The following is a 27,235-nucleotide window of genomic DNA, read 5'->3' as shown; positions in this document are numbered from 1 at the left end:
CTTTCCACCTCCCAGCTGAGAAAGAAAAGGACTTTCATTCTTCACCCTCCTGTGAAGTTTGCACGCTGGATTTGTGACTTCCCTGAGTTCTGGCAAGAGGCTCCTCTGGCTGACCTCCTGATAGATCCCCGTGGTGCCAGGCAGGAATGGGCTGCTGGGGACCCAGCAAGCTCCCAGGGTCTTCCAGCTGCTTCTTCTACCCCTGTATTTTGCTTGGCTCTCTAACTTGACTCAGCTTCAGCTAAAGTCGGAAACTTCTCCTGCACACAGACCTTCAGCTTCTCCAGTGGGGGTGTGTGTTCCAGAGAGGAGAGTCTCCTTTTCCCACTTCTGCAGTTGGGGCAGTCAGAATATTTGGAGTGTTTCCTGGGTCCTGCAGGAGCAGTCCACTTCCTTCAGAGGGTCTGTGGGTCCTCTCGGGATTCATCATGTAGTATTTTGAAACACTACATAATTATTTCAAGATTCTAACATATACAATCTAATCCTTATGATTCTTATAAATGTATGTAAAATAAGGCAGGTATATAATGAAACTTTGACCAATGTTTCTATAAAGCAAAAGTCTGCAAACTATAGCTTGTGTGTGCCACCTGTTTTTGAAAATTAAGTGTTATTGGTATATAGCCCCACCCATTTACTTATGTATTGTTTGTGGCTGCATTTGTACTATATGCAGAGTTTAGTAGTTGAGACAGTTGACCTGCAAAACCATAAATAATCACCATCTGGTATTTTACAGAAAAGTTACTCAACCACTGCTATAAAGACTCAAACCTTATTTTTTGGTGAAAAACTAAAAAAAAAAAAAAAAAAAAAAAAAAAGGAAATAAAAAAACTAGTGAAACTTATTTTATTTCTAGGTTAGTTTATTTCTAGTTCAAAAATAATCTGTAATTGCTGTAAGAAATGTCAACCACTTACCTAGGACTTTTGACAATGGGGATGAAGTCTACATATACTAAATAATAACAAGATAATTATTTTATTGTTCAAAAAAAAGTCAAAAAAATTCCATATTCCCTTTGGGGAAAATTGGCAGGATTTCAAGTATGACCTTTAAGAATTAGGAAAAGACTAGCCTATGCTTTAGGATTAAAACAATCAAATAATTAAGTTAGTTCAATTTTCTGACATATTCTGTATCATCAAAGTGCATCATTGCAAGTTATACATTACTAAAATTACACAGTGAATAATTATTATCATGTGATTATTTAATTCAGTGTCAACTGTCTAAAGGTCTAAAGTGTCACATTAAGGTTATAATCTAGATGAATTGAAGAGGAAAGAAAAGATTTCTTCATTAGCCCATTTGTTTATGATTCAATTCCTACTCAATGCTAATGATTTCTTCTACCTTCCTATGGAAAATATAAGATTCTAGATTTTTGTGTAAGGTGGTTTGCTTTAGCTTGAGATCTGTCAGTGAGAATTATCCCTGGGCAATGTCCAGAAATCACATTATTGCTCATAGACCTTGTAGCCTTGATATAATGGAGAACTGTACACTGTCTTCCCTAGTAAGCTCGGATGGTTGTTTCTGATATTGGGACCCATTTTACACTTGGCCAAATCAGTGCCCAAATATGTACCAAGATTTTTACCTAAGACTTTCCTCAGTATCCACTGGTCATCTGGAAGAATAAACTTCTGAATGGCAGCAACTCATGACCCCTCCTCTGTTGGTATGGAGGTAAATGCGATCTTTGTTGCACAATTTACAATCTTTTTAAGGAAAAAACATGGTTTCGATAATTGAACTGCATGTTCTTGTAAACTTTTAGTGTTATGATGCAAGATCTAATTATTATCAAATATAGTGGCACTTGTCCCAAATTCTAAAATTATTTCAGTTATGCCTTGGGTCAGGGTGACAGAAAAGCTCTGTTGTTTAGATCTTTAGCTTATGGGACATATATCTCTTGGTTTTTTTTTTTTTCAGGGTCTTCTGTAGCTTTTGTATCTCATTTTGAAGTTGGGTACTTTCACCTTGGCATCTCTCCTTCAGTAGTCGGGCCTGTTCCTAAAAAGGGACAAATGGAGACTAAATAAGTGTAGCATTAAGTAAATCTCTATAAGCTATCTAGTTTCCACATGCATTGATTTATTTCGTACTTAATTTTTTTCTTGAAATTTTCTCTACCCTTGATTTTAATTATAGTTTTTGTTGGGCATTTGGGCTGTGTGATTATTTCTCCTGGGTTTTCTATAGCCAAAAGAGTTTCAGCTTCTGCCTTCTGCTCTACTGATGAAGTTCTTGCTTTTTTCCCCCTATTACAAAACCTTTGTGGTCAATCTTAATATATTTGACTTCAAGTCTTCCCTATGCATTATAGACTTTTAAAAACACCTACCTACATACATATTATTATATATACACATAATACAGAAATAAGGTACTCTCAAAATCTGATGAGGTATATGAATCTTAGATCAATAAATTTGGTCTAAGTTTCTACTCCCTGTTGGCAGGGGTAGCAGAAGATAGGCAAGGAAATCCAAGTGCCAGACTTAACATATATAATTTCTGCACATAGCTCCCAACTCAACACAAGCTATGAATAGGGCACAGAAAACAGACAGGAGTGGTAGACTGCCCTACAGGTATGATGGTTAGGGAGTCCTTCGGCTCCTAAAAGTTCTCTTAGAGCCAAAGTCATACTAGATGGGATAGAAAAAATATTACTGTGGATTCCATGAAGTGATGAAGATGGGTCAGATATTTACTAGCTGTGTGACACTATAAAAGTCATTTAATATTTTCTGAACCTCTGTTTCCTCTCCTAAGTAATTGGAATAAAGTTCTCACTTCATAGGGTATTAAGCAAGAGATATAGATAAGGCATTTTTATGATGCCTAGTATATGACAGCCATAAGTGGAAGGATATACTAAAAAAGGACTGAATGTGACATGCTGCAAATAAAGTTTTAGTGACCACATGTAGGCAGTGGCCACCTCAAGTCAGATAGACAGAAACAAGAAGGTACAAGTGAGCAAGCAGAATCCTTCCCCTGGGCTTTATGTTCTCTCTGCCATACTAAGTTTGTGATCAGGAAGAACAGACAGAAAACAGAAAAACAAACAACAAAGTGATGCATTTGGATACCTGAAGTTTACTAGTGAGGGTCCTCTCTTGCTCTTCCAGCAACTGGGCCCTCTCTCTCTCTATCTTCTCAGTCAATTGTTTCACATGTTCCTGATAACTCTTCTCTTTCTCTTCCATCATCTGCTGATACTTTATTTGCATTTCCTCCACCATTTTTGCTGAAGCCTGTGCAGATTCAGCTTTCACATGTTCCACTGTGGAGGAAAAGGAAGAAAAAAAGTTTGTGTGGGGTTATCTTATTACCTCATTCTTTGTTATAAACTTACTTGCCATTGTTGCTGCTGACTGCATATGACCTACTCAGAGATGACCTCAATAAGTAAGACACGTCTTGCTTTAGTTTATGGAAGTTAGGTTTATCCAGTCAAATTATTTAAAATATGAAAAGCTTTAGGATAATCTGATCCTTTGACTTGCTTCTCACCTTCAATCTCCTTTTCCTTTTTTGTGAGAATCTGGTCTGTCTGTAGAATTGCATCAATCACAGACTCCTTGGATTTCAAGTATGTCTGCAGAATCTCTTCAGCCTTAGGACCCAGAGAACACAGAGTGAGAAGTAGGAAATGGCTGTAAGCAGGTGTTCCTGTTCGTCTGTCCACCATCTTTTCTTCTGAGAATTCTTCCTCTTGGTGTGCCTGGTAGTCAAGGTTCCCTATCACAGGGCCAGGTACCTGCTCCAAGCTGGCCAATCAGATGACCTTACTTAGCAGAATCTTATTTAGGAGGATGATATAGATACTGAGAAATAAGATTCCTTGTTCTTTTCAAATTGAGGGCTCTAAATTTAATGCTGTGGTTCCATATGGGCTGAGCTGACTGGAGAATGAAGCCCTCCTTGAGAGAGCAAGTCAGAGTGATTCAGATAGAGGGAGGAAGAGAGGGAGAGAATTGTGGGGATGCAGGGAGGACATCAGGCAGAGAGATAGATCATGACATTATTTGAAATCTTGGATCCAGATGTCCTTTAAGTCCAGTTTGAAACCTAAAACAATGAATTACCAATTTTTTTTAAGCAACCATCATTGGGTTTCTGTCTCTTGGAACAGAAAAAAATTCAGCTGTAATGATCATGACAACAACTTTGTTAATCTGATAATTGAATTTATAACTCAATAGTTAATTGACTGCACTCTCTAATTAATTAATTAACTACTTTTTTTTTTTTTTTTTTTTTTGAGACAGAATCTTGCTCTGTTGCCAGGCTGGAGTGCAGTGGCACGATCTCAGCTGACTGCAACCTCCGCCTCCTGGGTTCAAGTGATTCTCCTGCCTCAGCCTCCTGAGTAGCTGGAATTACAAGCACCCGCCACCACGCTCAGCAAATTTTTGCATTTTTAGTAGAGATGGGGTTTCACCAGGTTGGGCAGGATGGTCTTGATCTCTTGACCTCATAATCTACCTGCCTCGGCCTCTCAAAGTGCTGGGATTGCAGGCATGAGTCACTGTGCCCAGCCTAATTAACTAATTTTTGAAAGACAGAGTCTGGCTCTGTTGCCCAGGATAGAGTACTATGGTGCAGTCTTGGTTCACTGAACCTCCTGGGCCCAAGCAATTCTCCTGCCTCAACCTTCTGAGTAGCTGGGACTACAGGCATGTGCCACAGTGCCTAGCTAATTTTTATATTCTTACGAGAGACAGGTTTCGCCATGTTGCTCAGGCTGGTCTTAAACTCCTGAGCTCAAGCAATCTGCCTGCCTCTGCCCTCCAAAGTGTTAGGATTACAGGCTTGAGCCACCGCACCCGCTGACTGCACTTCCTTTGATGAGCACCTGGGACATATCTGGTATAACAGTCTCCCTGCATATGTTATTGAATGAAAGCATGAATGTTATACAGACAAAAAAGCACACCTGTGTGCAACGAGACGTGGTCACCTTGGTGTTTGTAGGAGGCAGGTCAGCAGATTTCCATAATTGACAGATGAATCTTGGTTACCTGTATCCCCTTCCTCGGTTCCTCATGGTACTTTTTCTTCAGGTCTTGTAGCTTCTGAATAAAGAGACAATAGCCGCCTGGTTTCGAATAAATTCCCATCTTCACTTCCTCTTCTAGAGGGCTGAAAATGTCCCGAAGTAAAGCTGAGCAACGATCTGATGATGCTTCCTGATTCTGTTTACAAAAGTCATCCTGCTTTTTTACTAGCTGGACCTTTAATGTAAAAGCACAAAGTAAAAAGAATAACAGGGAAAAGGATGTGAGCTTGACCTCAGAATTTTGGGAAAGACTTCTGAAAATAAAAAGTCAATGACTCTGGAGAAACTGACAGACTCCTCAGCAGGAGCACACTCTTCCTCCTGACCCCACTTTCTACTGAAGTCGCTTTCTTTTTGGAGGTGAGATTCAGGGCTGAGATTGATAGCTTTATGTCAACTGTTAGAGGAAAACTCTGCTTTTGCATATTGGACGAATGATTTCATATGGAATAAATGTGGTTGAACAGAACCCTGCTCAAGATAACTAAGAAGAAAATTTTCTTTGCATTTGGCTAGAATATCAAATCAGTCTGAGAAGAGTGGGCATGTAATTTGATTAGAAGCTCTGATTGTCAGTTACATGAATTTAATAAAGGGAAGACCCTTTATTGATAAGCAATGTTTTTAAACTTTGAGCCTGAAGTAATAAAATTGTTTTTTTTTTCTGATTATTATGATTACCAAGAGCTAGTTGTCACCATTTTAAAATCTAGAATAATTATTTCTCTCAAAATAAATACCAATTTCGTTTCTTAGTAGTACTTTACCTTCCAAAACCCAAATTCATGTAAACGTGATAGAAAAATTACCACTAATTTCTTTTGAAACAGATGGTCCACATCCTTGAAAGAGTTCTTCATAAATACTTCAGTGGCCTCCCTCTCACTGACTCTGTGCATGTCCAGCAGCTCCTGTAGGGTTTCCGTGGGCAGCTGCACCTTCTGGCCCATCTGCTGGTCGTAGTGAGCAATGGCTTTTTGCACTGCAACTGAGTTCTCTATCTGGGCCAAGGCCAGGATTGCGTTCTCCATGCAGGGCAGATCCCCACTGCTGATAGCATCAATATAGGTCAGCACCAGGCTTTCTAGACCTACATATAGAGAACAAACGATAATGTTTTTCTACTAAAGAAAATTCCGTATTCTGTGTAATTCTGAACATGTCAATTTCCACCTATTTTCCTCACAGCATCAAGATCCTCAGAATCAACTGGAAGCTTGCTGGAAATGCCTATTGTCAGCCTCTGTCCCAGATCTACTGAATTAGAATTTTCTCTTTGGGTAAGATCCACAGATGATATGTATGCATATTGACATTTGAGAATCCTTGTTCTAAATGACATAGGCCTGTGTTAGTTGAATGTTTGCATCCATTTCAGCCCCAAGCACCATCAGAAAAGGAACCCATAGCTATTTCATTTATGACTATATCCTCAGCCTATTCAGAATAGCATTTGATCAATACTTATGGAACAAATGATACTCTCCTAGTCAAAAGGAGTCCTCCATTTGGTTTATTTTAGCACAGCATTGTCAAAGTAAACTTTTTGTAATGATGGAAGTGTTCTGTATGTGCTGTTCAGTAAGCTAGCCACTAAGAACATGTAAATGTAAGCCCCTGAAATATAGCCATGTGAATTGACATTTAATTTTTCCTTATATTAATTGATTTACATTTACATTTAGATAGTCCCACTTGTCTAATGGCTACTGTACAGTACAGGCCCAGTTTACTCTGGCAATTTTAAGTAATAAAACTTTTTTCCTTTGCTTTTCCTATCCTTTCCCACCAAGAAAGTTGACCAACAAAATCTATTAGAAATGTTGGTGTCATCTAGAGTTTAACACAAATGTAGCAGTAGATTGGGATTTTTCAATGCTAAAACTAGGTGGAGTTATTCCATGCTCCTTTCATATATTTTTTTTCCTCTGTCACCCATGCTGGAGTGCAGTGGCGTGATCTCATCTCACTGCAACCTCTGCCTCCCAGGTTCAAGCAATTCTCCTGCCTCAGCCTCCCAAGTAGCTGGGATTACAGGCATGTGCCACCATGCCTGTCTAATTTCTTTTGTATGTTTAGTAGAAACATGGTTTTGCCACGTGGGCTAGGTTGGTCTCAAACTCCTGGCCTCAAGTGATCTGCCCTCCTCGACCTCCCATAGTGCTGAGATTACAGGTGTGAGCCATCATGCCTGGCCATCCTTTAGTTTTAACAATGAGCAGAAGTACTAGGAAGGGAACTTACGAGGCCCGTTGACCTTGATGCCTCCTGAAAGAGTTTTAGTTTTGGAATTGCTAAAGATGTAGGAACAAAAGTCTGCTACTTGTTGCACAAATTCGGGGTCCAGCTCTTCATCATGTAGTTTCTCGAGCTGGGCAAGCTTCTTGCAGTGAACGGGGCGATCAAAGACAAAGCATTTCTTCTTTGGGAAGAACTTCCGGATACAGAGTCGGGGCAGATTAAAAGTTTTATCTTTTTCACTGGTACCTAGAAAAACATAATAAAGAAATTTGCCTAATATAAGTGTTTCTGTAAAGGGTCAAATAGTAAGTATTTTAGGCTCTGCAGGCTAGGTGGTCTCTTTTCCAAGTACTCAACTCTGTTATTGGAGCATGACAACAGCTTTAGACAATATGTAAATGAATGGGCAGAGCATTCTTCCCAAAAAACCTCATTTAGAAGGACAGCTGGCAGGCAGAATTGGCCATCATTTGTCTTAGGCTGCAGTTTGCCAACATTTGGACTAGTACACTGTTCATGTTTAATCTATGTTCTTTAAATAAATATCCATTGTCCTTCATATTTTATGGGTAAATACAGAATCACAAACCCTACATAAGGAGATAAAATTTACCTAAACTATACAATAGGGGAACATGAAAGAAAAAGAAACTTATTTTAGAATACAGGAGAATATAATTTAAAATCTAATCTATCAATTTAGATATTCAGCAAGCATTCATTCCTTTTTTCCTTTTTCAAAAAACCTTTTTGATTGCTAATAGCAAGCATTAATTCTTAAGAATAGCAAGCTAGACATATAGAAAACTATAAATGTGAGAAAACTATCAATAGTAAACTAAAAAATGATAATTTCCAGTGTTTTGTCATCCTCATTTATCAATGGTACGTCCCTGTTACCTTGTGTTAGCTTCAGGGAATACTCCAGGTACTCATCTGCTGTGATGGGTTGTCCATCTGCTTCTAAGTCCAGGGAGAAATCTCTCAGTGTCCACACAAAGTCTGGGAAGAAGCTCACAAAGTCAGCTGAATCCTCATTCTCATTCTCATCAGGTGAGGATTTTGATCGGATTCGATGTGTCAGCTCTGTCACATAGCTGAGTAGCTAACTAAGGAAATGTGACAAAATGAACAGGGACCTCATCCCATATTAGTTCAACACATTCCCAAACCTTCCATTTTCCTTTGCTCCTAACCTAAATGTCATTTCTAAAGTGGATACATGGGATCGCTCCTCGTACTTGCATTATTTTTTGTTTTCTCCTCTTAAGCTTGATTCATGAGGATTCATAGTCAGGCAGCTGGTTTATGAATACAGGTGTCCCCTCTGACCTTGGTGCTGTTCTGGGTCACAAAGGATACTGCAGTTGGTCCATGGCCTGCTGGTTGATGGTTCCCATGCTATTGTACACGAAGGTGCTGCTCAGGAGGATGGCCAGGGTGAAGATCCAGGAGTCATTCTGGTTGTCACCCTGGAAGTCAAGACACACTGGAGTCAGGAGCAAGTTTCATCGTCACAGCTCTCTCCAGAGTAACAGTAGTATAAGTATATCATAAGTTAGAGTTTTCTTTTAAAACTAATGACCCAGGAAAAGAACTCAAATCCAAACAAAATAATTGTTACTCAGCTGATTCTCACTAGGTCCTCTTATGATCATTGGCAGATAATTGCAAAATAAACATTCAAGGTTGGTGGGCATTCTAAGGCCTGAAGTATAATTTAAGTTTGCTCAGGCTACTGAATTATAAGTTCTCTGCAGGATAAGACTCAAGACATTGGATTTATTTGTGCTCTCTTCATGCATCTGTGTTAACTCACATAGCTTACAACCTACAGTTAGTAGAATACTGTGTGTTGACCAACATGCTCTTCTAGGATTCTGTCTTATGAACATTTTTCTCACTTCTGGTTGCTAAGTTTGGCCTTATGACATGTACACGGAAATGAAAAGACAAATTATAGTTAAATGCAAATACTTCTTTAAGAGAAAACTAAATGGTGCTTAAAATATTCAGAGATGAGAGGCTTATTCCAAAATTGAATCTTTGACCCTTACCTTCCTTACATCTCCCAGGCCCTCAGTGTCAAGCAGGACTAGGGTATGTTCTGGCTTCTTGGGGTGAGGCACACACCACATCCAGATTCCTTTGGTGTGAGATTCCACTGTGGAGCCCAGAGAGAAGCCTGTAAAGAAGAGATAGAATAAGAAGGGCTGGAGGTTTAATAGCAGGTACTTCTGGAAACTGAGGCAAATGTAGCATCATAATTAATGTTAAGAGAGAGAACCAAAACCACAATCCGTACTTACCTTACTTATAATCAGAAAAATAGAAAAATTTGAATATCCAGTATATAAATGGATTCAGGATCTTTCATGATAAAAACAATCAACAAGTTAGAAATAGGAAAAAACTGAGGCAGGAGAATCACTTGAACCCAGGAGGTGGAGGTTGCAGTGAGCCGAGATAGCACCACTGCACTCCAGTGTGGGCAACAGAGCAAGACTCTGTCTTTTAAAAAAAAAAAAGGAAGAAGGGCAGGGAAATAGATAAAAATTACCTCAACAATATAAAAATATAAGGACATATATGAAAAATTCATAGCCCACTTCATACTCAATGGTGAAGACTGAAAATTTTCCTCTAATATGGGAACAAGGAAAGGATGCCCACTTTTGCCACTTCTTTTCCACAAAGTACTAAAGGTCCTATCCAGCATAATTAGGTGAGAAAAGGAAACAGAAAGCATCTAAATTGGAAAGGAAGATGTAAAATAATCTGTATTCATTGATGATATGATCTCTGTAGAAAACGTTAAATATTACACAGAACTGTTAGAACTAATAAAAAGAATTCAGCAAAGTTGCAGCATACAAAATTAACATGTAGAAATCAGCTGCATTTCTATACAGTAGCAATGAACAATCCAAAAAGGAAATTCTGAAAGCAATCCCATTAAACATACCACCAAAAGGGCCAACTACTTAAGAATAAAATTGACCGGGCACAGTGGCTCACGCTTGTAATCCCAGCACTTTGGGAGGCCGAGGTGGGTGGATCACAAGGTCAGGAGATCGAAACCATCTGGCCAACGTGGTGAAACCCTATCTCTACTAAAAATACAAAAAAAAAGTTAGCTGGGTGTGGTGGTGGGCGCCTGTAATCCCACCTACTCGGGTGCCTGAGGCATGAGAATTGCCTGAACCCAGGAGGCGGAGGTTGCAGTGAGCTGAGATTGCTCCACTGCACTCCAGCCTGGCGACAGAGTGAGACTCTGTCACAAAACAAACAAACAAACAAACCCAAAATACTTAACCATAGAGGACAATGACTTATATAATGAAAATTACAAAACTTTTTTTTTTTTTTTTTTTGATACAGAGTATCACTGTGTCATCCAGGCTGGACTGTGATCACTGTTCACTGTAGCCTTGACCTCCAAGGCTCAAGCAATCTTGCCACCTCAGCCTCCCGAGTAGCTGAGACTAAAGGCATGTGCCACCAGGCCTGTCTAATTTTTGTATATTTTGTAGAGATGGGGTTTCATCGTGTTGTCCAGGTTGGTCTCAAATTCTTGAGCTCAAGTGATCTGCTGGTCTCAGCCTCCCAAAGTGCTGGGATTACAGGTGTGAACCACTGCACTTGGCCAAACATTCTTAAAAGAAATTAAGAAAGAGATAAATAATTAGAAAGACATCCTATAAAAGTGACATACAGATTCAATGCAATCCCTATCAAAATTCCAATGACTTTTTTAATAAACAAAAATATAAAAAATATCCACACTAATTTTCATATGAAATTTCAAGAGTTCTCCAAATTGTCAAAATAATCTCAAAAAGAAAGAAGAAAGTCAGAGGCTCAGTTTCTGAGTTCTGAAACTTACTATAAAACCAGGATAATCAGCACAGTTTGGTATTGGCTTAAACACTATTATCAACCAATGGAGTAAAGTAGAGAACCTAGAAATGAACTCTCACATCTATAGTAAAATAATTTTCAACATGGGTGCTAAGATCATTCAATGCAGAAAGAGGAATCTCTACAACAAATGACATTGGGAAAACTGGATATTCACATGCTCACATGCCAAAAAAAAAAAACAAAAAAAAAAAGTTGGACTGTTAGCTTACACAATCCAAAAAGTAACTCAAAATGGATCAAAGAACTAACCATTAGAGCTAAAACTATAAAACTCATGGGAGAAAACAAACGGGAAAAAACAGACAGTAAAAGGAAAAAACAGATAACTTTGACTTCATCAAAATTAAAAACTCCTGTGTATCAAATGACACTATCAACAGAATAAAAAAGGCAACACATGGAATGGAAGAAAACATTTGCTAAACATGTATCTGATAAGGAATTGATATCTAGCAAATATAAAGAATTCCTACAATGCAACACAAACAGATTAAACAAAGATTAAACAAAGAACTTGAATTGACATTTCTCTAAAGAACGGCCAATAAGCACCTGAAAAGATGCTCAACATTACTAGTTGTTAGGGAAATGCAAATTAAAACTATAGTGAGATACTACTTCACATCCATTAGTATGGTGACTATCAAAAAAATTGAAAAGGGCCAGGCGCAGTGGCTCAAGCCTGAAATCCCAGCACTTTGGGAGACCGAGGCAGGTGGATTACCTGAGGTCAGGAGTTTGAGACTGGCCTGGCAAACATGGAGAAACCCCATTTCTACTAAAAATACAAAACTGAACCATGCATGGCAGCAGGTGCCTGTAATCTCTGCTACTTGGGAGACTGAGGCAGGAGAATCGCTTGAACCCAGGAGGTGGAGGTTGCTGTGAGCTGGGATCTTGCCACTGTACTCCAGCCTGGGTGACAGAGTGAGACTGTGTCTCAAAAAAAAAAAAAAAAAAAAAAAAAAAAAAAAAAAAAAAAAATTAAAATAACTGTAGGGACACCCCCTGAAACTATTGCTACCGAATAAAAGATGAAATGCTCCTGATCATTGTAAATACAAAATTGCATGCAGGATTGTGTAAAGACAATGCCAGGTTGGACTGCCAGAATGAGCCAACAGCACGTGATGTGCTTCCCTCTGTAGAGAGCCTATGAATGGACATGCAGTCAGGGAGGTTTCACATCACCAAGATTCCTATCCCAGAAAAGCAGATGTTCATAGCTCTGGGAATAGAATGTGACCCTTGTGGAGAGCCTATAAATGGATGCATGAGGGACGCCTGTCCATATGGATAAGATGGGGCTATAAACGCCCTCATCTTGCCACGGCTCTTCTGGGCCTCTTTAGGGTTAAGGCATACTCCCTTCTGAGAATTTCTGGTCTAACCAGTTGTCTAGCTTCACATCCTGTTTCTATGGGTTGTTTGTAACCAGCTTTTGCTGCAACTGTTACTGCTGATTATTATCTTGCTAATCGTAGGTTATGGAAAGACTGTGTTTTGTTTTAAGGCTCTGTTAGAAATTACTGATGTGCGCACTATATTGTAAATTCTTATCTCTGTATATTGTACTTCTGCATACAGATGTTATGTTAAAGAAAAAAATCACATCCCCATGTGACCATCTCACCTCATAATGAAATGGCCCTAAATCCCTGACTAACCTACCTCCGCCCTCACTAAACTTAATGATAAATGCTAACGTATCCAGTGCATTGGCGGCATCCCAGGACCAGAAGGCGGTAACACCCCTGGACCCAGCTTTCACTATCTTGTGTGTGTCTATTATTTCTCAACCTGCCGATCCACCTGGGAACAAAGAGAGAGCCCCATTGCATTGCAGGCTGTTGACCAGATCCCACAATAAATAACAAATTTTGGCGAATTTGAAGAGAAATTAGAACCCTTGTGCATTTCGGTTGGGAATGCTAAATGGTGCAGTCACTGTGGAAAATGATATAGCAATTCCTTAAAAAATTTAACATGGGATGACTATATGAGCCAGCAATTCCACTTCTGGGTGTATACCTAAAAGGAGTGAAAGCAGGGACTTGAACAGATACTTAGACACCCATGATCCTATCAGCATTATTTATAATAGCCAAAAGGTGGAAGCAACCCAAGTGTCAACTGACAGGCGAACAGATAAATTAGTATACACATACAGTTACTTAGCCTTGAAAACGAAGAATTTTTTCTCTCTTTATTTTTGAGACAGAATTTCACTCTGTGCCCAGGCTGGAGTGCAAAGGCACAATCTTGGCTCACCACAACCTCTGTCTCCCAGATTCAAGCGATTCTCCTGCCCCAGCCTCCCAAGTAGCTGGGATTATAGGCATGTGCCACCATGCCCAGCTAATTTTGTATTTTTAGTAGAGATAGGGTTTCTCCACGTTGGTTAGGCTGGTCTTGAACTCCCGACTTCAGGTGATCCGCCTGCATCAGCCTCCCAAAGTGCTGGGATTACAGGCGTGAGTGCCTGGCCAAAAAGGAAGAATTTTGACACATGCTACCACACAGAACCTTGAAGACATTGTGTAAATTAGAATAAGCCAGTCACCAAAGGACAAATATTGAATGAATTCCACTTATATAACATTCCTAGAGTAGTCAAATTAATAGAGATGGAATGTAGAATTGTGGTAGGAGATGGGGGTTTTTGGGCCTTTTGTTTAATTGGCACAGAGTTTCTCTTGGGGAAGATTAAAAAGTTCTTTGCATGGGCAACATGGTGAAACCCTATCTCTACAAAAAATACAAAAATTAGCCGGGTGTGGTGGCATGCACCTGTAGTCCTACCTACTCAGGAGGCTGAGGTGAGAGGATTGCTTGAGCCCAGGAAGTCAAGACTGTGGTGAGCTGAGATCTTGCCACTGTACTGCAGCCTGGGAGACAGAGCAAGACCTTGTCTCAAGAAAAAGAAAAAAAAAAAAAAAAGACTAGTCAAGTGCAGTCAGTAGTGAGAAGGGTGAGGGGAAAGGGTAGAACAAGGAGTTCAACTATAACTCATGGTGAACAATCAATTGAGATAACTCACTACCTTCAGAACAGCCACGAGCTGACTCTTAACCCCTAGAAGAGTGAAGATAAGGAGCCCAACTGTGAATGGAAAGTTAGCCTATCATTCCCAGCGCCAGCTTCCTCTCCTCACATCCTCATAATGGATGCTGACTGTGTGGTGGGACAGAAGGGAGTTTGCAGAGCTTTGCTCATGCCACTCACCCATATTCTTCCCAGCCAGCTTGTTCATCAGGTAGGATTTTCCTGTGCGGTAGAGGCCCACAATTGCCACCACCACCACAGGCTGTGTAATGGCAGACAGGATCTTCAGAGCTTCTGGATTCGCCACCAGTTCCCCGTTAGTGTTCTCAATGAGGCACATTGGGCCTGTCATGTGGATCTCTGGAGCCATGTCCAGGGCGTTGTTCTCTTCTCTGCAAGGGAGGAGTTGGAATGAATTAGAATTTCCAGTCTTTTGCATTTAGAGGATAGAGTCACAAAATTCCGCAAGATGGCCAAAAGTTTTGTGTGTGTCAGTGAGAGAGATGAGGGAAAATCTGTATCATTTTAAAAAATTATGGAAATATTATCATCAGATTAAATATTGGTATGACAGCAACTTATCAATAGTCAACCACTCTTGCGACCTTATTGTGGAAAACCTTCCCTTGGATTCTTATTAAAAAATTTACACTAGACAATAAATAGAAGATAAAATAAGACATAGAGAATTTTTTTTACATCTTGGCTATATGTAAGAAATTCAATATTGATTTGTTTATTCATGAATTCTTATGGTGAATAAAGAACTCCATGAGTAAATTTTTCATTGGTTGATGTATGCCCTTAAGACAATTTCAAGAGATTTTTAAATGTGTTCCTTCCTCCATTTTCAACTGGTTATGCTTACTTCCCTGCAATGAAGATCCATACAGCTTCTCACAGTGCCATTCTGGAAGTGGAACCAATGTAACATACTTTTGCAAATTTTATAGAACTACATAACCATGTGAAACACATGCCTAGGGACCTTTCCAAGGGCTTTGGAGGGGCACATGCAAGAGAGGGGCCCTGAAACTTAAGCTTCATTAGCGTCACAATAAGGTAGCCTCTAGTGTGGGTATAAATGCAAAACTGCCAACACTGAATGTTCCTAAGAAACACACACATACACACACACACACACACAACAACAACAACAACAAAACAAACAGAAAAAATCCATGAAATAAGGATTGAAAGACCAGGAGGCACATAAAGAGAGCTACATAGGAAGTTGTTAAAAGAAAATATATTTCCAGCAATGCAGCTTTAGGTTTTCTGTTTTGTTCTGTTTTTCCATTTTGTAGAGTAGGAGAAAGAGAAATGGGAAGAGGAGAAACAGAAGTGGGGAGGAGGAGGACAAAGGGCTGGAAAGATGAGAGAGAGAGAAAGCGCCAGGAAGGGAGCTGTCAGACAAGGTGATGAATGAGGCTATTGTTTTGCCAAGGAATTCAGGGAAGGCATTTCCAGAAGGTGGGATCTGAGTTGTCTGAGTGCATGGGAGAGGTTAAAGTAAGCAAAGATACTGGCTTTAGTAGTAATGTATTACAGGAAATTCTCCTGTAAATTCTCCAGAGGAAATTCTGCATAGGAAAACTAGGCCACCGCCCTCTCTCTCTCTCTTTCTCTTTCTCTCTTAAAAAAAAAAAAAAAAAAAAGGAAGGAAAGGAGAGGAAGCTCTTTAGCCTAGATTATTTCTAGAGAAGCAATCTGAAACAAATGCTGTTTTCATGAATCTTCCTCCTCTTTGGTGCTGGGTTTCAGTTTTTCCTTTGTCTATAACCCTGTCAGTGGGCTGCTTACTCTGCATTACCTTTGCTGTTCTTTCCTTCTGGTGAAAAGAACCCATTTGTAGCTCTTTCCATTTCTTAGCTGCATAGGAGCAGGATTCAGCAAGCTCCATCACTGACAATGGAGATGTAATTATGTCCCTAGTCAACACAGACAATGTCAACAAAGAGAAAGACTATCCTAGTGCATTTCAAACTCTCAGTTTAGTTCCTGTCTGCTGTAGTGGCACTTGGAGCTATGCTGCTTCTGATAACACCAGGATTTCATCTGACCTGTGTCCCACGTCAGGCTCAGCTGCAGCCTAATTTGGTCCTGGTCATTTTTAAGAAAACGAACTGACTTTTATAAATTCCTTCCCATCCTTGCCACAACGTTATAGGCTCCACGTACCTGAGCTGAGGTACTTCAGAGCTGGAGAGGAAGCAATAGGAGTTCTTACCTGTGCTTTTCTCTTCAGTCCAGGTAAAGTTGTTTCTGTCACTTCTCTTTTCTTTCACTGGATCGCTGGACTTTTATTTTACCCCTCCAGTGTTACGTAGCTTTCTGGATTTTCCTCAGTGATCAAATAGTTAGAAGTTAAGCAACAATTGTAATGGCTTCAGAGCCTAATGAAACTGAAAGTACTTCTTTCAAGGCACTGACTCAATAACCATAAATGCAATTTCTGGATTCTGCTAGTAGGAGGGTTTAAAGTGAAGTTTCAAGGTTTTTTGTTGGAAGAGATCTTAGAGACCATTTATTGTTTTAAGAACATGTCCATTAGGTATTGAAAAAAATGAAATGTATCTCAAGATTAGAGATCTGTTTGAGAGTTGTAGAATGAGGAGGCATCACATTAATTTTTAGATATAATTTCCTATAACAAGAGACAATTCACAATGGAGCTGCCTATTCTTTTAGAGGTGCAATAAGTGAGGAAAGGGCAATGTTTTACACTCTCATGAACACCTAATCCCTGGCACTGTGTGCCCAGCACACAGTCAGGAGGGGGCTCCATGCATTGTACTCATGTTCCAGGCTCAGTGCTGACTGGTTTGCATGAATTACACTAGTTAAATCTCATAACAAGTATTTCCCTATGATTTTGTAGAAACCAAGGCACAGAAAGACTTTATCAGTTATCTAAGTTCATAGCACTATAACTAATCTGAACCCAGGGAGTCTTGATCGCAAACCCTCTTCTTGAACCACCTTACTATGCTGCCTTTGTTTGGTGAGTGAATAATTGTAAAAATATTTAATTTATAGATGACTTTCCTCTTTTTATTTAGTATACTATAATTTGATTTTTCATAAATTGTTTTCTAAGAGTTTCATATGTTATGTGTCTCTTTCATTCATGACTACTTACATGCAGAATAGGTGATATAAACTGTATTTTACAGTAAAAACAAGAAATTGCAAAAAACCCTTGTGAGCATTTATTTGTTAGTTACACACACATTAAAAAGTATGCATTAGGTATATATGAAATGAGATTTATTGTTCTCTCTTGATCATATTTTATAAAATAATTTTATTCAAACTCTTCCTATTCTTCCTGAACACTTTAGCTTCATCATTATTAAAACTACTTTAAAGTATTTTTTTTTTTTTTGAGACGGAGTCTCACTCTGTCCCCGAGGCTGGAGGCTGGAGTGCAGTGTTGCAATCTTGGCTCAGTGCAGCCTCCACCTCCCAGGTTCCAGTGATTCTCCTGCCTCAGCCTCCCACGTAGCTGGGATTACAGGCACATGCCACCATACCTGGCTGGTTTTTATGTTTTTTGGTAGAAATGGGTTTTACCATGTTGGCCAGGCTGGTCTTACACTCCTGACCTCAAGTGATCCACCCACCTCAGCTTCCCAAAGTGCTAGGATTACAGGCATGAGCCACCATGCCCTGCCAAAGTCTTTTAACTTATTTTTTTCAGAGTATATTGTTACTTTTGTCATAATCATTTGAACCATTTAAAATCCTGCAAATTGTCCTAAAAACATATATCAAACAACAAAACATCTGTTCAAGAAGACCCCTACAACTATGGTAACAATAGCAAGGGTCCATGGTACTTGTTCTACAGCCTGCTTCTTCCCCACCTTCAATGCAGATTGTCAAACGTTCCACTACAGGTGTATATGACCAAGAAGCCTGTGTTCCCTCTTCTTTCATCTTCCCATCAGGGATAAAATATCCCATTAGGAGAGGCAGTCTATGAGCATTTCTCATTCCCTCCAACACCAAGTTGTAGAAACTAAATTCCTTGTGAGCGTGACCAGATGTCAAGGGCTTTCAACCTCCCCCACCCCAGTCATAGAGTAAAAGGTTTAACCCAGGCTTCTCAGCCTGAGAACACCTCCTGATCCCTTCACTGTGGTTCACTTGTAGGGTGGAGTTTCCATGCTTGGAGAGACAAGCAAAGAAGACTAGAGGCTCCCATCCTTGTCCAGTAGAAGGGGCCATGGCTCAGAGGTTTTGCCCAGGAAAAGAGTCCATTCATAAAATCAAAGGGCTTGGAAGCTATTCCCCAAAATACTGACTTTGGTTGAAACAACATCTGGAAAAATTCAAGCATAGATACTTGAGGAAAGGTTATTGCTAGCTGATCTACTCTATGAGCAATACTAAAAGAAGATTTTCAAGCAGAAAGCAAGTTACCTTTTCAAATGGTGATACAAATCCACCGGGACAAACAGTAAGGGAATTATGTAATTACAAAAGACAGTATAAATGTATATGTTTTCCTTTCTCTTTATAACTTATTTTTTAAAAATAAGTACTTTATTGTATAAAAGAGTATGTATATAAGTGTATTTCAAGGCCTATAGCATATAGAAATGTATTATACTTAACAAGAGTGACACAAAGAGAAAAGGTGGGAGCAAAGGTATATTGGAATAAAGAAACAATAGCAGATGTTAATTTGAACCTCTAGAAATAAGGAGAACTTGTAAGTAAGAAAATAAAAATGTAAAACTCTATAAATTTATACCTTTTCCTTCTGCTTCCTTAAAAGACATAAAATACTGTGATTTAATAATCATAACAGTGTATTATTGAATTTGTAACATATATAGATTTAATATATGTAATAATAATAGTACCAAAAGAGGGAAGAGCCAATAGTTATAGAGTTATAAGTATAATAATTCAGGATCTCACAGGAATTAATTTAGCATAAATTTCAAGCATCCTTTGGTAAGTTATGTATATCATAATGCCTAGAACAATTACTAAAAAATAATAGGTCTCAAATCAATAACCTAGTCTTTTACCTTGAGACACTGGTTAAAAAAAAAACCCAAAAAACTCAATCTGAAGCAAGCAGAAAGAAGAAAATGAAAAGTTTTGGAAATTAACAGAGTAGAAACCAATGAAATAGAGAATAGAAGAAAAAAGTAGAGAAAGTCGATAAAACCAAAAGCTGTTTTTAGAAAAGATCAACAAAATTGACAAAGCGTTTAGTTAGACTGGCCAAAATGAAACAAAACAAAATGAAACAATCCAGAAAAACAACAGAATACTTAAAAAACTGAAACTGAGAATGAAACAGGAGGCATCACTACTGACCTTACAGAAATAAAAAAGATTATAAGGTAATACTATGAACAACAGTATGTCCACAAATTAAATTATGCAAAATAGGCAAATTCTTAGAAAGACACAAACTACCGAAGCTATCTCAAGAAGAAATAGTTCATCTGAGTAAAAGTAACAAGTAAAGAGATTGAATTACATATTCGTCCATTTTCGTGCTGCTATGGTAAAATACCTGAGACTGGGTAATTTGTAAAGAAAAGAGGTTTAATTGACTCAGAGTTCCACATGGCTGGGGAGGCCTCAGGAAACTTACAATCATGGCATAAGGCAGGAGAGAGAATGAGAACAGAGCAAATGGGGAAGTCCCTTATGAAACCATTAGATCTTATGAGAACTCACTCACTATCATGAGAACAGTGTGGAAGAAACCGCCCTGTGATTCAATTATCTCCACCTGGTCCTGCCCTTGACACATGGAGATTATTACAATTTAAGGTGAGATTTGGTTGGGGACACAGAGCTAAACCATATCAATTATTAATCATAAAACTACCACAAGAAAATTACAGCCCCAAATGACTTCACTGGCTACTTCTACTAAACAGCTAAAGAAGAATTTATACAAGTTTCTTACAAACTTGACCAAAAATAGAAGAGTACAATTTCCCATTCAGTTTGAGGCAATATTACAATGCTATGAAACCAAAAGACATCACAATTAAAGTGTAGATCACTATGTTTTATGAAAAAGGATGCAAAAATCCTCAATAAAATACTAGCAAACCAAATCCCAGAAATATATACCAAGACTTATATGAAGTGGGATTTATCCCATGAAAGCGAGTATGGTTTAACATGTGAAAATCAGTTAACATAAAACACCATGTCCACAGAATGAAAGACAAAAACCATATAATCATCTCAATATACCCAGGAAAAGCATTTGATAAAATTTGATACCCCTTCCTGATAAACACAGTCAACACACTGAGAACAAAAGGGAGCATTCTCAGCTTTATAATGTCTTACGAAGTTTTATTTTGATATAATTTTAGACTTGAGAAAAGCAGCAAAATAGTACAAAGTTTCTGTACAATCTTTTCCTCAGTTCCCCAAATGTTATTATTTTAAATTTATTTTCTTTCTTTCTGAACTATTCAAGAGTTAGTGACAGATATAATGGCTCTTTATACCTAAAAAATTCATTGTGTGTTTCTTAAAAAAGAGGAATTATTTTACAGAGCCACAGTATATTTGTGTAAAGTCCTTTTTAGGCCATACACTTTTTTTTCTAGTTTATTATTTAAATTTTTTTAATATTTCAACCCTTATTTTAAGTTCAGGGGTACATGTGCAGGATGTGCAGGTTTGTTACACAGGTAAATGTGTGCCATGGTCGTTTCCTGCACAGATCATCCCATCACATAGGTACTGAGCCCAGCATACCTTAGCTACTCTTCCTAATGCTGTCCCTTCCCAAACCCCCCCCACAACAGGTCCCAGTGTGTATATTCCCCACCATGTGTCCATGTGTTCTCATTATTCAGCTCCCACGTATAAGTGAGAACGTATGGTGTTTGGCTTTTTGTTTCTGCATTAGTTTGCTGAGGATAATGGCTTCCAACTTCCATCTCCATCCATGACCCTGCAAAGGACATGATCTCGTTCCTTTTCATGGCTGCATAGTTAACAGCTGGAATTCTGTGTCTCCTTCTGGGAGGGAAAACAATATGTAACAGACTCTTTAGACCTGTTCTTGCAAGTGTAACATGGATATGTGCCTTTAAGAAGCAAATATTAATAGTTAATATCTGATTTTCTCTGCCTATCTACTGGGAAATGATAGACGGTTGATTCAGGACTGGTGGAATCCTTTGGTGTCATTCTTGAAGCTTTTTAAGGTGAGGGATTGCAGCTCTCTGTGTTGGGACTACTTACTTGTGCATTTGTCGCTGAGATAATAAACATTATTCACAAATTTTAAAATGTTCAAACTATTAAGAGATCTTAGTTAGTATATCTCAGAACCAAAAGTCTGCATGTGGTATTTAGTAAGTAAATAATGTTTACAAGGACAAATTTATTTACAAGGCATGATTTTCCAACTGAATGAATATAGAAGAACTCTCAAAATATGTTAAAGACTCCACAGAGCATATGAAGGCTTGAGTTTTTTTAATTCAATGTAAATCAAATAAAAGCACTTATCAAAGTCTTGAAGAATATTTGTTATCATTTTGAATGAATAGTGGCAATTATTGTATTTTAACTGAGGCTTGCTCTACATGAGGTTATGATTGAAACTGACATTCCTGGAATAATGGATATTTCATAAGAATCATGAAACTACTTGCTGAATATTATTCATTTTTACGTGACTATTTGGAAAAATACCAAAATCAAAAAAAGACAAATGTGTCATCTGTATTCAAAATAGAGTAAAATGAATTAATCAAAATAAAAAATATAAAAATATTTGGGAAAAAGACAGACCCCAAAATACTACTCTAGTATTATAAGTTTTTCATGAGATTGGACAAATACTAATCAATTAATGATTATTATGAGTTGAAGGTATTATAGAAAACCGTGAAAGTTTGTAAATGTTTTCATTTCTTGACATCTGAAAGCAATGTTTCTGGGATAAAGTGGAATATGTATGTTCTGGATGTTTGCAGCATTCTATTGAACAGTGTTTGTGGACAGTAGTATAACTATATCATTTGACAATATAGCTATTATGAAAAGTAAAGACAAAGGATTGCATGCACTTTTAAAATTATACTTTAAGTTCTAGGGTACATGTGCACAATGTACAGGTTTGTTACATAGGTATACATGTGTCATGTTGGTTTACTGCACCCATTAACTCGTCATTTACATTAGGTATTTCTCCTAATGCTATACTTCCCCCTGCCCCTACCCCAAGACAGGCCCTGGTGTGTAATGTTCTCCACCATGTATCCCAGTGTTCTCATTGTTCAATTCCAGCCTGTGAGTGAGAGAATGCGGTATTAGATTTTTTGTCCTTGTGACAGTTTGCTCAGAATGATGGTTTCCAGCTTCATCCATATCCCTGCAAAAGACAGGAACTCATCCTTTTTTATGGCTGCATAGTATTCCATGGTGTATATGTGCCACATTTTCCTAATCCAATCTATCATTGATGGACATTTGAGTTGGTTCCAAGTCTTTGCTATTGTGAATAGTGCTGCAATAAACACATGTGTGCATGTGTCTTTATAATAGCATGATTTATAATCCTTTAAGTATATACCCAGTAATGGGATGGCTGGGTCAAATGGTATTTCTAGTTCTAGATCCTTGAGGAATCACCACATTGTCTTCCACAATGGTTGAATTAGCTTACACTCCCACCAACAGTTTAAAAGCATTCCTATTTTTTCACATCCTCTCCAGCGTCTGCTGTTTCCTTTTTAATGATTGCCATTCTAACTGGTGTGAGATGGTATCTCATTGTGGTTTTGATTTGCATTTCTCTGATTACTAGTGATGATGAGCATTCTTTCATGTGTCTGTTGGCTGCATAAATGTCTTCTTTTGAGAAGTGTCTGTTCATATCCTTTGCCCACTTTTTGATGGAGTTTTTTGTTTTTTTTCTTGTAAATTAGTTTAAGTTCTTTGTAGATTCTGGGTATTAGCCCTTTGTCAGATGAGTAGATTATAAAAATTTTCTCCCATTCTGTAGGCTGTCTGTTCACTCTGATGGTAGTTTCTTTTGCTGTGCAGAAGCTCTTTAGTTTAATTAGATCCCATTTGTCAATTTTGGCTTTTGATGACTTTGCTTTTGGTGTTTTAGTCATGAAGTCCTTGTCCATGCCTATGCCCTGAATGGTATTGCCTAGGTTTTCTTCTAGGGTGTTTATGATTTTAGGTCTAACATTTAAGTCTTTAATCCATCTTGAATTAATTTTTGTATAAGGTGTAAGGAAGGGATCCAGCTTCAGCTTTCTATACATGGTTAGCCAGTTTTCCCAGCACCATTTATTAAATAGGCAATCTTTTCCCCATTGCTTGTTTTTGTCAGGTTTGTCAAAGATCAGACGGTTTTTAGATGTGTGGTGTTATTTCTGAGGCCTCTGTTCTGTTCCATTGATCTGTATCTCTGTTTTGGTACCAGTACCATGCTGGTACATGATATTCATTCTTCCCATCCATCAGCGTGGAATGTTCTTCCATTTGTTTGTTTCCTCTTTTATTTCATTGAGTAGTGGTTCATAGTTCTTGAAGAGGTCCTTCACATCCCTTGTAAGTTGGATTCCTAGGTATTTTATTCTCTTTGAAGCAATTGTGAATGGGAGTTCACTCATGATTTGGTCTCTGTTTGTCTGTTCTTGGTGTATAGGAATGCTTGTGATTTTTGCATATTGATTTTGTATCCTGAGACTTTGCTGAAGTTGCTTATCAGCTTAAGGAGGTTTTGAGCTGAGACTATGGGGTTTTCTAGATATACAATCATGTCATCTGCAAACAGGGAAAATTTGACTTCCTCTTTTCCTAATTGAATACCCTTTATTTCTTTCTCTTGCCTGATTGGCCTGGGCAGAACTTCCAACACTATGTTGAATAGCAGTGGTGAGAGTGGGTGTCCCTGTTTTGTGCCAGTTTTCAAAGGGAATGCTTCCAGTTTTTGGACATTCAGTATGATATTGGCTGTGGATTTGTCATAAATAGCTCTTATTATTTTGAAATATGTTCCATTGATACCTAGTTTATTGAGAGTTTTATCATGAAGGGCTGTTGAATTTTGTCGAAGGCCTTTTCTGCATCTATTGAGATAATCATGTGGTTTTGGTTGTTGGTTCTGTTTATGTGATGGATTACTTTTATTGACTGGCGTATGTTGGAACAACCTTGCATCCCAGAGATGAAGCCAGCTTGATTATGGAGGATAAGCTTTTTGATGTGTTGCTGGATTCGGTTTGCTGGCATTTTATTGAGGATTTTCACACTGATGTTCATCAGGGATATTGGCTTAAAATTCTCTTTTTTTGTTTGTCTCTGCCAGGCTTTGGTAGCAGAATGATGCCAGCCTTATAAAATGAGTTAGGAAGGATTCCTTCTTTTTCTATTAATTGGAATAGTTTCAGAAGGAATGGTACCAGCTCCTCTTAGTACCTCTGGTAGAATTCGGTTGTGAATTCATCTGGTCCTGGACTTTTTTTGGTTGGTAAGCTATTGATTTTTGCCTCAATTTCAGAGCCTGTTATTGGTCTATTCAGAAATTCAACTTCTTCCTAGTTTAGTCTTGGGAGGGTGTATGTATCTAGGAATTTATCCATTTCTTCTCGATTTTCCAGTTTATTTGTGTAGAGATGTTTATAGTATTCTCTGATGGTAGTTTGTATTTCTGTGGGGTCAGTGGTGATATCCCCTTTATCATTTTTTATTGCATCTATTTGATTCTTCTCTCTTTTCTTCTTTGTTAGTATTGGTAGAGTTCTATCAATTTTGTTGATCTTTTCAAAATACAACTCCTGGATTCACTGATTTTTTGTGTCTCTATCTCCTTCAGTTCTGCTCTGATCTTAGTTATTTCTTGCCTTCTGCTAGCTTTCAAATGTGTTTGCTCTTGCTTCTCTAGTTCTTTTAATTGTGATGTTAGGGTGTCAATTTAGATCTTTCCTGCTTTCTCTTGTGGGCATTTAGTACTGTATTTCCCTCTACACACTGCTTTAAATGTGTCCCAGAGATTCTGGTCCATTGTGTCATTGTCCTCACTGGTTTCAAAGAACATCTTTATTTCTGCCTTCATTTCATTATGTACCCAGTAGTCATTCAGGAGCAGGTTGTTCAGTTTCCATGTAGTGGAGCGATTTTGAGTGAGTTTCTTTATCCTGAGTTCTAATTTGATTGCAGTGTGGTCTGACAGACAGTTTGTTGTGATTCCTGTTCTTGTACATTTGCTGAGGAGTGCTTTACTTCCAATTATGTGGTCAATTTTGGAATAAGTGAGATGTGGTGCTGAGAAGAATGTATATTCTGTTGATTCGGGGTGGAGAGTTTTGTAGGTGTCTATTAGGTCCGCTTGGTGCAGAGCAGAGTTCAAGTCCTGGATATCCTTGTTAACCTTCTGTCTCGTTGATCTGTCTAATATTGACAGTAGGATGTTAAGATCTCCCCTTATTATTGTGTGGGAGTCTAAGTCTCTTTGTAGGTCTCTAAGGACTTGTTTTATGAATTTGGGTGCTCCTGTATTGAGTGCATACATATTTAGGATAGTTAGCTTTTCTGGTTGAATTGATCCCTTTACCTTTATGTAATGGCCTTCTTTGTCTCTTTTGATCTTTGTTGGTTTAAAGTCTGTTTCACCAGAGACTAGGACTGCAACCCCTGCTTTTTTTTTTTGCTTTCCATCTGCTTGGTAGATCTTCCTCCATCCCTTTATTTTGAGCCTATGTGTGTCTGTGCACGTGAGATTGGTCTCCTGAATACAACACACTGATGGGTCTTGGTTCTTTATGCAATTTACCAGTCTGTGTCATCTAATTGGAGCATTTAGCCCATTTACATTTAAGGTTAATATTGTTCTGTGTGAATTTGACCCTGTCATTATGATATTAGCTGGTTATTCTGCTCGTTAGTTGTTGCAGTTTCTTCCTAGCATCAATGGTCTTTACTTACAATTTGGCATGTTTTTGCAGTGGCTAGTACCAGTTGTTCCTTTCCATGTTTAGCACTTCCTTCAGGAGCTCTTGTAAGGCAGGCCTGGTGGTCACAAAACCTCTCAGCATTTGCTTGTCTGTAAAGGATTTTATTTCTCTTTCATTCATGAAGCTTTGTTTGGCTGGATATGAAATTCTGGATTGAAAATTATTTTCTTTAAGAATGTTGAATATTGGCCCCCATTCTCTTCCGACTTGTAGAGTTTCTGCCAAGAGGTCTGCTGTTAGTCTGATAGACTTCCCTTTGTGGGTAACCTGACCTTTCTCTCTGACTGCCCTTAACATTTTTTCCTTCATTTCATCTTTGGTGAATCTGACAATTATGTGTCTTGGAGTTACTCTTCTCAAAGAGTATCTTTTTGGTGTTCTCTGTATTTCCTGAATTTGAATGTTGACCTGCCTTGCTCGGTTGGGGAAGTTCTTCTGGATAATATCCTGAAGAATGTTTTCCAATTTGGTTCCATTCTCTCTGTTACTTTCAGGTATGCCAATCAAACATAGATTTGATCTTTTCACCATATTTCATGGAGGCTTTGTTTGTTTCTTTTTACTCTTTTTTCTCTAAACTTGTCTGCTTGCTTTATTTCATTAATCTGCTCTTCAATCACTGATACCCTTTCTTCCACTTGATCAAATCTGCTATTGAAGCTTGTGCATGCATCACGTAGTTCTCTTACCATGGTTTTCAGCTCCATCAGGTCATTTAAGATCTTGTCTACACTGTTTATTCTAGTTAGCCATTCATCTAATCTTTTTTCAAGGGTTTTATCTTCCTTCTGATGGGTTCGAACATCCTCCTTTAGCTCAGAGAAGTTTGTTATTACTGACCTTCTGAAACCTACTTCTGTCAGCTCATCAAAGTCATTATGTGTCCAGCTTTGTTCTGTTGCTGGTGAGGAACTGTGACCCTTTGGAGGAGAAGAAGTGCTCTGGTTTTAAGAATTT

General features: G+C 38.4%; 1 protein-coding gene across 2 annotated transcripts; it reads right to left on the bottom strand.

Moving 5' to 3' along the window:
• Nucleotides 1-848: 848 nt before the first annotated feature.
• On the bottom strand, nt 849-20,026 carry LOC103224480 (guanylate-binding protein 3). Of its 2 annotated transcripts, XM_007978045.3 has the most exons (11): nt 16,525-20,026; nt 14,475-14,686; nt 9,383-9,510; nt 8,688-8,797; nt 8,226-8,422; nt 7,329-7,571; nt 5,894-6,174; nt 5,047-5,259; nt 3,536-3,638; nt 3,112-3,305; nt 849-2,026 (listed from the first exon to the last, which is right to left on the bottom strand). In XM_007978045.3, exons 2-11 carry the CDS (start codon nt 14,662-14,664, stop codon nt 1,895-1,897), a joined length of 1,791 nt encoding a protein of 596 aa, XP_007976236.2. In that variant the 5' UTR covers nt 14,665-14,686; nt 16,525-20,026; the 3' UTR covers nt 849-1,894. The 2 variants fall into 2 exon arrangements, with proteins under 2 accessions (XP_007976236.2, XP_072864724.1); XM_073008623.1 differs by lacking the exons at nt 849-2,026; nt 3,112-3,305 and having other exon boundaries at nt 4,962-5,259; nt 16,525-16,683.
• Nucleotides 20,027-27,235: the final 7,209 nt, after the last annotated feature.

This window comes from Chlorocebus sabaeus, chromosome 20 (assembly GCF_047675955.1).
Source record: "Chlorocebus sabaeus isolate Y175 chromosome 20, mChlSab1.0.hap1, whole genome shotgun sequence".
In the NCBI taxonomy this organism is placed as follows: Eukaryota; Metazoa; Chordata; class Mammalia; order Primates; family Cercopithecidae; genus Chlorocebus; species Chlorocebus sabaeus.
Note: the sequence above shows the minus strand (reverse complement) of the source record. Positions and strands in the feature narration are given on the sequence as shown.

Bases quoted from the DNA above. Each gene is read 5' to 3' on its own strand.
- LOC103224480 (XM_007978045.3), bottom strand. From the start codon at position 14,664: ATGGCTCCAGAGATCCACATGACAGGCCCAATGTGCCTCATTGAGAAC. The intron at 5,260-5,893 runs GTAATTTTTCTA...TTTACATTAAAG, and splicing joins TGTTTCAAAAGAAATTAGTG to GTCCAGCTAGTAAAAAAGCA. The intron at 3,306-3,535 runs GTGAGAAGCAAG...TTTCCTCCACAG, and splicing joins AAAGGAAAAGGAGATTGAAG to TGGAACATGTGAAAGCTGAA.